This window comes from Periophthalmus magnuspinnatus, chromosome 1 (assembly GCF_009829125.3).
Source record: "Periophthalmus magnuspinnatus isolate fPerMag1 chromosome 1, fPerMag1.2.pri, whole genome shotgun sequence".
NCBI lineage: Eukaryota > Metazoa > Chordata > Actinopteri > Gobiiformes > Gobiidae > Periophthalmus > Periophthalmus magnuspinnatus.
Window position 1 is genome coordinate 10,638,137 of NC_047126.1, and position 12,732 is coordinate 10,650,868.

The 12,732-nt window shown below is 38.4% G+C and overlaps 1 protein-coding gene across 1 annotated transcript; it reads right to left on the minus strand.

Annotated features, from left to right (window-relative positions):
• Nucleotides 1–1,103: 1,103 nt before the first annotated feature.
• LOC117372193 (uncharacterized) lies at nucleotides 1,104–12,718 on the minus strand. The gene is made up of 9 exons (XM_033967996.2): nucleotides 12,628–12,718; nucleotides 8,829–9,913; nucleotides 7,955–8,345; nucleotides 6,661–6,762; nucleotides 5,960–6,055; nucleotides 5,147–5,263; nucleotides 4,038–4,271; nucleotides 3,086–3,435; nucleotides 1,104–2,634 (listed from the first exon to the last, which is right to left on the minus strand). Exons 1-9 carry the CDS (start codon nucleotides 12,686–12,688, stop codon nucleotides 2,134–2,136), a joined length of 2,937 nt encoding a protein of 978 aa, XP_033823887.2. The 5' UTR covers nucleotides 12,689–12,718; the 3' UTR covers nucleotides 1,104–2,133.
• Nucleotides 12,719–12,732: the final 14 nt, after the last annotated feature.

Here is a 12,732-nt window from a genome sequence, read left to right on the forward strand (position 1 = left end):
GCTATAGCCTATTAATTTAATCCCCAAAAATGCTTAAGTGCTTAATCACCTGAGCACTTCAAATCTGAATATTGTTGTGCCTTTACTTTGAAATAAAACTTCCTACCAGCTGCTTTTGGCTTATTAAGATAAGCTGCCATGAAACTTCTGATGGTTAGGCCACTGCAGGCATGTACGTCCCTGTGCCCTGTGAATAGAGGTTTCACATTTGGTCAGCAAAAACATAAAGGCTGACTGCTCTCATTCATAGACTAACTGATGCCATAACATGATATTTATAATGATATAACATAGGCTTAAACATAAATATATAACAATAATGTAGCTACACATTTAGATATTGTCTAAAAATGGTTCATTTAAAAAGTAAATAGGACAAGGTTTTACATAGCCTCTGCACTCTGGTTACATCATGGACAGCTCATTGCCTCGGGCCTATACACATCATTTATCAGCAATTTATCACTTTTTGGCAAGCAGTTTTAGTCGAAAGTATTGTTACTTCAAAATACAATAGCATAATATTTCTGGGGTAAGGTACAAGTAAAAGGAATATCCGTGAGAGAACTTTGAGTGTAGGCCTGGTTTGTTAAATGTAAGTGCTCTAGGCCTCGTGCAGTGCAGACCTTCTATAGGATTTATATGCGACCCACACGAGGGGAGGGATGTGAATAAACAAATATCGAATTTACAGTATCATCATATTTTATTGTGCAGTGTTGATCATTAATCCTTCCCCTGAATGTGTGATGTGCTCTGTGGCGCGTGCGTGGAGTGTGCATGTCCGTACATGTGCACACACTCATGTTGAAGGGCTTACAAGAGAGGCCTGTTTATTGAGCTGATAAAGCCAGACACTGATAAGTTTGTGTTCATAGACTCGGGAGCTACGCCTCTGTCTCTCTGCAATCACAGTTTACACACATTGCAAACATCTTCTCATGTATTTTTATGGACAAGTGTGTTGCAGTGTTTACATTGTGCATCCAATAGCCTACCTCCTTCACGCAGGGCCAGGTTATGTTTGCCCATCAGTTTAATTTAATTAAATGATTTGAGAACACTCAGGCGTGATGCTGTCAATAATACAAACACAAAATATCTTAATGATATTTGTTACTTTAATCAATTGATGGGGTCTGAGCTTCCTAATTAACTCATAACTGAAATAATACATATTTTATAATTTGTTGCTTTTTTAAGCGTATATGTCTAATGATACTAAATAATTAATAAAACAGAAAACGTGCTTCAACAACATATAATACAATTGTTATTAGTTTAGGGTGGGATTGCATTGTTAATTACATCGTTATGACCCTGGAAAATATTGGTAATAAAATGAACCAAGGCGCCACCTGGTGGCTACTCTGTGCATATGATCTAGGTGGTCCACCAAATCATGAAACCAAATAAGGGTCTCATCTGTATCATCAGTAATTATTTAGTTATACATTTGCAATATTGGAGGGATGTAAAATAATAATAAAAAAAGAAATAATATTAAAATAATACATAATAATCACAAACCCACTAGATCTGGTTCCTGTTTACTCAAAAGAGAAGTCCAAAATACATAGCTTGCTCTTAAATAACACTTAAGTGTTACTATTTGGATTGGAAACTTGCAGATGTGTTGCATGCTTTACAGTGATTTTGTGACAAAATAATTTGTCTACAATGCTGATATCACAAGGCATAATGCTTCAACCACAAATAACGCATGAAAAGCATTCATATGACCAAACACAAACACAATATCCGCTACAATATTAAACAGATTTGCTGAGTGGAAATATTAACACCCTCATACTTAAACAAATGTACAGAACATAAAACTTCATGGTGCCATTTCGCTCAACAGGAGTGACAGAAATTGTACAAATATAGTTTCATAAGCAAGCAACAGCTTCTATTTCATTCACATTTTATATTTTTCTAAGCTTGTCTAAGTTTGTGTGTGAGTAAAATTTTACTATAAATAAATAATAAAATATTTAATTTACTTTGTCAACTTTTAATTATGCGTAAAATATCCCATTGATTGAAAAAGAGTGCAGCTACATTTTTATGACAACATTGTCCAATATTCTTTTTCTTCTGTGAGTTGCTGATCACAGAGCATAGTTCCTCTCACTGTCTCCTCCATCGGTTTTTAGGCTTCTCCTCACAGCTGGGACCCTCACATGTCCCGGGGAAAGGTGGGGGTGGAGCTGGGGCCTGTTTGGGAGGGGGTGGCGTATCAGGGGTGGTGTTGATGCTGTTGAGGAGAGCTGGGAGATCATGTGAGATAGCCTTCTCCAGTTTGTCCAGCAGACATCCACCACTCCAGCTGCAGTGGTATGACAGCTGCTTAAAGTTGGCCATTGGATTCACACCGAAGAAGTCCTCGTAGGCCTCCTTGTCAGGTAAGTCGAACTTGCTGATGTTGGTCTTGGCCAGAATAGACTTGAAGATGTAGTATTTATCGGGATCACTCACAATGTCATGTAAAACCTCATAAGGATCACTGAACCAGCCCAGCTTGTCATAGTAGGTCTGGAGGTAGCGGTCCACCAGCAGAGCGTGAATACGTACTCTAATACCATGCTGACGGATGAAGGCTATTTTGTTTTCCAGTTGGTTTTCAATGACCTGCATAGATAAAAAGATCATATTAGGAGCCAACCAAAGTACATAATATGGCCTTTTGGAAAAAGGTTGCATTCACGTTTTAGAATTTGATGATAGTTATAACTTCAGATGGAGGGCTGGGCCCATATAACTCTATGGGAGATTTAAAGTTTATGAAAAAAAAAAATCCAACTTTATGATCTACACAAAATTTCATGAGGATAGGTCCAGTAATTACAAAAATATTCACCATAAACCAGGTCAACAAATCTGCATTTAAAGAGTTGAACAACAAATTCCACCACAGAAATCTGACCTGTCCTCAAGCTCAATTTTTAGTTACTGGGATTATTATATTGATGTCACATGAATGCAACCTATTCATGGGCTTCCACTTCTTGTTAATTGCTATGGAAACAGTGCTTATTTTTCATCAACCTGAAACCCATAAATAGAGCTCATAATACTGCACCTGATTGAGGTCGTCAAGCAGAGAGATCTCCTCCTTCATGAACAGTTCTCGGCTGGTGTCTCCAGTGTAGTCCAGAGGCCAGAAGGAGCTGACATACACCCGCGGAGGTTCAGTCACATTGACCAGAGGAGCCATACTCCAAAACAGAGCCCCATACACCCTCATCAGGTCCTGGGTGGACACTGTGTCGGCCTTGTTCAAAATCAGACGCAGTTGGGACTCTCTGCCCTTCATTTGCCTAAAGAGCATCTCCAGTTCTCCGCCCACATCCAGTTTTGTGGGGTCAAACACCAAGAAGATCAGATCGGCACGGTCTATGAACCACTGGCACACTTCATTGTAGGGGTAACCTGGAGACGAGAATTGATATAAACTAAGCAAAAATGTACATCAGTTACCCAGTTAAAGCCCGACTGTATTTTTGAGCTGTGGTCTGATATTCTACATGTGTTTAAAAGGCCCATTATTACCCTGTTTTCTGATCCATGTTATAATGCTGTTTCCTCATCACAAACAGACCTGGAGTTGTGTTTTGTTTCATTCACACATGTTTAACTCACAAACCCGCATATTTAAACTGAGTTCTCTCAAACAGAAAACACTCTGTTCCACCTTATGATGTCATGTGGTGATACAGGAAGTGCTCCACTGTGTTTTTAAACTCCATACACCTTCGCTAGAATCATTTGAATAATCTCAACCATGGAATTGCTAATCTCTACTGAACTAAAGGTAACTGTTAACTTGAAAACTACCGGGTCATGACATCACAAGGTGGAACAGAGCATTTTAAGCTCTTTTAAGATGTAAACAGACTTATAATATAGGGTTACCCAAACGTGTGTGATTGAAACAAAACACAGCTCCAGGTATGTTTTTGAGGAGGTAACAACATTATATTCTCTAACAAACAAACAAACAAAGCCTTTTACATCTCCACTGTTACTGTTACCTCTCTCTTGCTGTTTTCGGTTTTCAATGATCCCAGGTGTGTCTACCAGAGTGACCCTTTCCAGAAGTTTGTGAGGCATCTCAATTCCCACCAGCCGTTCCAAAAATCCCTGTCCAAACTTTTCCAGGGGTGAGAATGACCGCGAGCTATCTGCTGCCATGACGATACCCTCAACAGTACGGAACTTTTCACCATGCATGATGACTGTATACTCTGACGTGGTAGGCTCAGCTCCTGTGAAATGGATTAGCACACATATTAGATTTTGAATGGTAAATAATCAATCAATGTTTGTTTTTCTTTACTTACTTACTCTGCTAAATACATACATATATATATATATATATATATATATATATATATATATATATATATATATATATATATATATATATTTTTTTTTTTTTATATTGTATACTCAAAGTAGTCACCATTTGCTTTGCTGAAAAATATTTTTAAAAGAGCATTTGTTGAAACGTACACTGCCAGTCAAAAGTTTGGATACACTCTCTCATTCAATGTTTTTTTTTATTTTATTTCTTTTTACTACTTTCTACATTTAAGGTACAATACATACATATAAAATATATATATATATATATATATATATATATATATATATATATATATATATATATATATATATATATATATATATATATATTTTTTTTTTTTTTTTTATATTGTATACTCAAAGTAGTCACCATTTGCTTTGCTGAAAAATATTTTTAAAAGAGCATTTGTTGAAACGTACACTGCCAGTCAAAAGTTTGGATACACTCTCTCATTCAATGTTTTTTTTTATTTTATTTCTTTTTACTACTTTCTACATTTAAGGTACAAACAGAAGACATCAAATATATGAAGCAACATATATGGAATTATGTAGAAAAGAAAAAAAAAAGTTAAAATATATTTTATACATATTATATTTAACTTGTTTTCTTTACTACATAATTCCATATATCTTACTTCATATATTTGATGTCTTCTGTATATATATAAAATGCAGAAGGTAGTTAAAATATATATAAAAAAACAAAAAAACATTGAGAGGATGTGTCCACACTTTTGCCTGGTAGTGTGTCTCTATCTTGTCTTTTGTTCACCTGTGTAAAGCTCCTGTGAGGTGCCATGGAGACCGAGCAGGTAGTTGATCATTGAGGACTTTCCAACGCTCCACGGCCCCAGGAACAGAATCATGGGCTTTGAGGTAATTTCACCATCTGCACAAAAAACACAACACTTTGTAGATACCACTTTAAATCAATATGTTACTTAATCATAGGATATTGTCTTAAATCCAGATGAAGATTACAAATATTGGGTCTCAGTGTATAAGACATTTAAATACAAAATAAAATTACAATAAAAGTACAATCTGAAGGTTGATGGTTCGGTCAGTAGTTGAGTGGTCACATCCACTCAGCCACAGGTTGGTGGTGTGATTCCAGCTTCCACAGATGAATGCTGTTGTTGTGTCCATGGGCAAGACACTTAACCCACCTCGACTCCAGTATCTGTGTACACTGGTGTATGAATGTGTGAATGGGTGAGTGGTTCCTTGATATAAAGTGTTTTGAGTGCCTTGAAGGTGGAAAAGTGTTATATAAAAATGTGACCCATGACCATTATAATAATATTTTTGGTTGACAAACTCTTCTCTTATTCAAAAATAATCCATCAGCTAACTTTAATAACATGATTACAGTCTCAAGTCATTGTCACTAGTGCATGTCCTTTCATTTTGTACCACCAGAGGTCCCAAAGACTCATGGGTCTCTCCCCCCCTTTTTATATTTATTTTGGGTCTGTTTTAGTCATCTCAAAATGGTACTGGTCAACAGTCTGTGCAGAAAACACATTTATATCTGAATAGTTATTGTTAGACTGTGATGTTATTGTCTTATGCATTCATTTACCTGTGACTTCATACTGCCTCAGCTCATTGTACTTGTAAGCGTCTTCCATGGGTTTGATGGCTGTGTGGTAGATATCCAACAACTTTTTCTGAGCAGCTAAAGAAAATAGACAGAAGGGTTGAACATTTGAGTAAACAATGGAAGAAAAACACTTTGAGGTCAGCGTAATGTTAATGTCCTTGCTACCTGAATCACTCTCATTACATTTGATTAATTAAAACAAGCTAATTAAGACGCTGGAAATTCTGCAGTGTTTAGTCTATAGCAAAACAAACCATTCTGCACGAGGAGAACAGAGAATCTTTCATACAATGGTACATTTGTACTGATTAATCACCTGTCCAAAGACACACACACACCCCCACCCACCCCCACACACACACTCACACACACACACACCCATACAGCTACAGAAGCTCCACATCAGGAAGCAATTTTGTGAATACTTTTAGAACACAGTGTACACATGAACTTCCTCTCATTTTAACGTGCTGGTTTCTTGCAATTAGTTCTGTTAATAAAAGAGTAATATTATGCTTTTTTCTCCATCACTCGTTAGTCTTAGCAGGACTTGTACTGCTAAAACAGTACGAGTTCAGGATGAGTAGTATGAGTAGTATGCTGTGGCATCTCCTTCACTACATCTTACGAACACGTAATCGTCATGGTAACCAAACAGATATTATTTTAAATGCACTCACCTGTGAACTCGGCTGAGAGCTCCGCCGTATTCAGGTGCAGTGTCTCCTCAATGTGGCTCCTGTCCCTCATGATTGGACCTGCTGATTCTTTGACTTTTTGACCTAAGTTTGAAAAATATGTTCAAATAATATTTGAACTCTGTGGGGTTTTTGCCCTCTTCTACAACAACACAAATGTCCACAGATTTTACATAAATGCTCCATTCAACTTTATACCATTTCATGTCTCACTGTGTATATAAGATCCTCAGATAATTGTTGTCTTTATGCTCCTAACACAGCAGTTGCACTGTGTTTTTATACATTTCACAGCAAAGTAACTATTCGGATCCACAATAACAGTCTATATTTCATTTTCTGGCTTCCTCTCATGGTAATTTAATAAATGAATATAAATAGACCTACCACAGACGCACATATAAATACAGCAGGAGTTGATTTTTGTCATAATGTGTGTTGGGGTCATCTGTCTCGGCCCTTCCCCCAGCAAAGGGCAAAGTTGCTCTGAATAGCTTGGCCATTTGGTCCAACTGTTATATCATGCTGTTGCCCACCTATCAGTCTATCCCGTTCCTCTGCTATTTCAGTCCTTTTATTTTTGTACCACGCACTGCTGCTAATTACCCTTTAGCTACACATATTCTACAAGTATAGCCAACATGCAACAAACTTTACAAGACACCATACTGAAAAACTGTAACTGTGCTATATCTTAATATTATTATTGCTGATGTATCCAAATGCAGTTGTATGTTTGTTACTAACTTTTGGTATAATCCTTGTTCCAGTGTAATAAATGTGATTAAATAGTATAGTCCTGTATTGGATAACCAAAAACATATATTTGCACTGGGTCTTAAAAAACGTTGTGCATACCAATTTTTTTACCCTGATATATTTTAAACTGAAGAAGCCGCTTGGATGAGCAGGGAAAACTTTTGTCTAATAGCTAAAATAGTGCAGGTGTTGTGTATTCTATTGCTGTACTTATTGCATATATTAGACTTCCGTAATGTGATGTTAGGAGCCACAATGGAGGATCAGAGGAGACTTGAGAAACTTTTGGCCTTAGTCTTTCATAGCTCGTGTCAACACCTAGGCAGTACCTAATGGCATGCCTCCTCCCTAATTACAGAAGCATCAAGGTCATAGGGCAGATTGACTGTAACTGGAGCTCCGTAACACATAAGCCTTGAGTAAAAGTGAGGAGACTCCAGTTACTTCAGTCATGCATTTTCACTATTAATACCCAGCAACAGGTAAAGATTAGACTTTGTAACAGTTCATTCTTTACCTTTTGCTTTGGGCGGTGTTGGCTTCTCCTCTGTCACCTCCTCAACAATAGCATCTGCAATGGTTTCCTCATGTTGCACTGGGGAGTCTGTGGTGACCTCAATTACAGGCTCTGGTTCTGGTTCTGCCTCGGGACTGACTGGGTTGAGCTCAGCCTGGATCTCCTCTTCACTGTCAGCAGGTAGGTCCTCTGGCGCAGGAGAATCAACACTTTGCACAGGTTCCAAGATGGCCTCCTCTTCTGTAGCGCCTTCTTCAATCGTGTCCTCCTCATTTAGATCCTGGGGTGTGTCTTCTTCAGCTTTGTTGTCCTCTGCGGTTTCAGTTTCAACATGTTCCTCCTCAACTTCTTCAAGCTCCTCTGTGGCTGCAGCTGCTTCATCTTCTGTTACCTACAAGAGACAATAGACTGAACAATATATCCAAACAGAGAACAGATTATCTTGTACCTTTTTGGGCATGTGTGAGGGTACATTATATCAGTAATAAAAAAAAAAAAGATGTCTAAATTGACCTGCAAGACCTGGCCTGGTTAGTACTTGGATGGGAGATCAGGTGTCACAGTGGGGCAGCAGTTGCTCTAGGGGGAAACTGTTGTTGTGTCCTTAGGCAAGACACTTCACCCGTATTGTCTAGTATGAATGTCGTGTGCATGAGTGATTGGTGGTGGTTTAAGGGACCAATGGACCAATGGACCAATGGACCATTTTTGGGGGTCTTCAAAGGCGCTATATAAATACAGTGCATTATTATTACACCAAAAATCTACCAGCTTTGTCACATCTGAGGAACAACAGTCTGTGTGCACATGTGACATTATGAATCCAGACTCGAAAGGATAAATCACAACAAACATCCAATTCTTATGCACTTACTTCTGTTGGCTCTTCCTGGTCCTCCTCTGTTACTTCCTCCTGGTGTTCTTCTTCTACAGTCTCTAGCGCCTCCTCAGAAGCTGCCTCCTCCTCAACAGCAACCTCCTCCATGTCTGTTGCCTCTGTTTCCTCCTCTTGAGTTTCTTCATCCTCACTTGGTACCTCCTCAACGATAGGATCTACTTCATCCTCTTCATCTTTGACAGCATCATCCGCCTCGTCATCTGTGGTGATAACCTCTTCAGGAGCATAAACTGTCTCTTCTTCTTCACTAGACTCTTCTTCGCTGTTTTCCTCTGCTGTATTTGATTCTTCTTGTTCTTCCTCTGCACTAGAATCTGACGTTTCTCCTGAATCATTTTCTTCTTCTGCCTCCTCTACTTCTGTTACTTCATCTTGTGTTAGAGTATCTTCTTCCTCACTGTTTACCTCGGCTGTATCCAAATCCTCGTCATGTATTTCCTCATCTTGTTCAGTCACCTCCTCAGTGATATTTTCTGTTTCTTCTTCTTCTTTTTCTTCTTCAACCTCTTCATCAAGTGTTCCTTCTTCTTCACTGGTTGCCTCTTCACTGAAAGCTAGATTGTCTTCTTCTACTTCATTTGTAATCTCCTCCACCTCTTCATCTATCTCCTCTTCTATCTCGTCTTCTGTCTCTTGTAGTTGTTCATTTTCCTCTTCAGCAGTAATCTCTTTCTGTTCTTCTGCACCATTAAACAATACAGCATCCTCCAGGTCTTCCTCTGTGACTTCCTCCTCCAAAGTCAGTTCTTCTTCTACCTGCTCATCATCGGACACTGTCTCCTCTTTGTTTACTTCATCCTGACTAGACTCCTCTCCATTTTGCTGTGTTTCTTCATGATTTCCCTCATCAGTACCCTGCTCCGTGTCAGAGGGGGGGACTGGTGGGTTGCAGGGCGGACACAGGGGTCTGTCTGGGGCTGGTGTGTCGTTGGATGAACTCTGGGTTGTGTGGTCACCTGTTGCGTCACATTCACAGGGGAAAATGTCAGTAGTGTCAGGCTGCTGCAGCTGCAGTGGTACTAGAGGTTCGTCTTCAGGAACAGAGGGATCAGCCAACAGATCTGGGGGAGAACAAAACTTGTATTTGTATGACTCATATCTAAATTAGCTGAAAATCAAACTCCTCTAACCAGTTCCAAGGCCTGAGACAATAAAACAGAATTATGACAATAGTCACTTGGATAATTGTGGACTATGGAAAGAATCTTAATCCTGTTTTAATAATAGTAATTGCTAACTGGGCTAAAAAAAACAACAACAACAACACATTAAAACACGCAATCTACCAATCTACCAATAAGTAATATGTTTTTGGACTTTTATCAATAGTAAACTTCTATCTGGAAGGCTTCAGTCATCTTATTTCAACCTTTACTTTGTTCATAATGAATCCATAATATCTGTACATACAATAAAAATTATTGTTTGACTAACCAACTAATTGAAAAGATCATCACTGACTAATAGACTACTAAAAATAATTGCAGCCCTACTGTGGGAGCAGTAAGACATTTGAACACTGCCCATTTGTAAAGAAAAGGGAGGGGTAAAAGGAGGTGGCAGGGTAGGCAGACTTTTATATATTTGTTAATAATTTGAACTAATCATAAAGCATGTTTGACATTTAGGAACAGAAATGAGATCGATGCGGAGCGTGTGGTCAAATAAGTTCAGTGACTGTAGAAAATAGCTGGCGACAAATCCAACTTTAATGCAACACTGTAAACTAACACGAGCATTTTACACCAAACCATAATACATATATACTATGATGATATTCAACAGTAACCATGGCTAAAGCTAAAGGTGTCAAGTTTAAGCTAAAAATCAATACAGTCTTTGACATGAAGAGGCATAGATAAAATGAACTGGTATGTGAGTGAAATGAATAAGAAGGAATTATCGTGTGGTAACATGATGAGGGGGCTGTACTGATCTGGACTCTGTGGTTTGGATGTGACCCAAGTACATACATTGTTACAACACATTGTACATTCACTATTGAGAAGCTGAATGAATGAATGACTCACTACTATCGTTACTGTCATTGTCATTAGTGTTTGTCCCTTATGAGATATTTTAAACTGCTGTGAAGGCTTAAGGAAACACATTATATACATTTATCTTGGGATCAATGAGATTATGTAAGACTGTCCCTTTCTTGTGATGGGCCACCCCCTGCTGCAGTGCAGTGGGACAGAGAGGGACAGGTGCCTGGTACTGTGCTACCTCAAAGAGACAGAAATAGCTCCACAATGAGTCAGAGGGCGAAAAGACGAAAGGATCATTCCACTCCTATTTTCAGGAAGTATGACTCTCCCTGATTGTCATGGTGCCCTGTGTGTGAATTACACTTCTTATTGCACTATTCTAGTGCAACAGCGTGCAGAAAAAAACCTGCATGAGTCTTTGTTTGAGCTGACACAAAGTAGCCTGTATCTATGACTATGGTAATTACACATAAAACACATAATAGTAACATTTCACAAATGTTGCACTGCACAGATCAAGACCTAGGCCTAATAATGAATTGTAATTAGCTGCACGTCAAAAGCTTTCTGTTCCACTAAATTCTTTAACAGTGCAAAAACTGAAAAAACTACAAGGAAATTATTGCACAAAGGAATAGGGTTGTGTTGGACTTATAAAGGTAATAAACCTAAAGTAAAATGAGTCATAGTAATAAGAAATTGAGCCTACGTCAATTAGTCCATCTGAAGATCACTGGATCAAAGGTTCCACTAGGTGGTAGTAGACTACTGCTGGTAACTGTAACTGGTGCAGAATGTAAATGAAATTTGCATTTTAGACAGCCCTAACATTTGCTTTTGTGATAAGAGAATGTGCCTATACAGTTAAATATATACATGTTCATTTTTTCTCGATCAGAATCAACACATCAGACATTGGCCAAAGCTTCATAGGAAAAGTGGTTTCATGTTGACGTTTCAGCTCCATGATTCACTTATCAAAAGTTTTAAATAGTCCTTGATTATCTGCTTATATAACCCCCACAGTTCAGCTGCTGTGCTACTGGACCCAGCTGGGCCTGTCCTCTGCAGCCCTGTGTCCCGTTTTAGTTGGGACACCCCCTGTACATGGAGCCTGCTTACAGGGATCACACATGAGGGAGCCTGCACATACCTCCCAAGACTTTTGTTAAATGCAGCACTACATCAATACATATGCTTCATAATTTGTATGATTCTAAATTGACTTGGGAAAAACATCAGCATTATTTTATGGGACAAATAGACCAACACAAGGGCACACAAGGTTAGTTATGCCTTTTCCTCCTAATTCAAACCTCAGGCAATAATTGTAACATTCACTTTCTGAGACCAACACATGTCTTAAAATTACTGACAGCTGAAATAACACAAAAACAGTTGATGGTAGTTGATACTTTTGTGCTGGTAACATGACAGGGGGATGTGTGGAGGCTCCTGCAAGAATAAGCACTTCTATCAGCTGCTGTGACACCTCAGCATTGACTCTACTTATTCATAGGTTTCAGCTTACTGTTATATGCAACATTTTGAGAACTTTTCACATCCAAAATGTACAATATTTTGTTTTAAATTATTATGGTAATTCTCCAATTTTGATAGTGATAGTACTAGTAATTAGCATTTCAGGCAAATATTTGTAGTATTCTGTCCTAAATCAATGAATGAATGACCAGTATCAAACAGCATAAATGATTACTTCCCCATTTCAATTGTGAAAATCCCACGTTTCATTCATATGTGTATTTGCATGTGTATGATCCTACCTGTTGCAGAGAAGAGCAGTAGACTCAGCAGCAGGCAGCACTGTGACATGGCAGACTTCATTTTGGCTGCCAGGGGCCTTCTTCAGCTGTGCCTGCTCTATATAT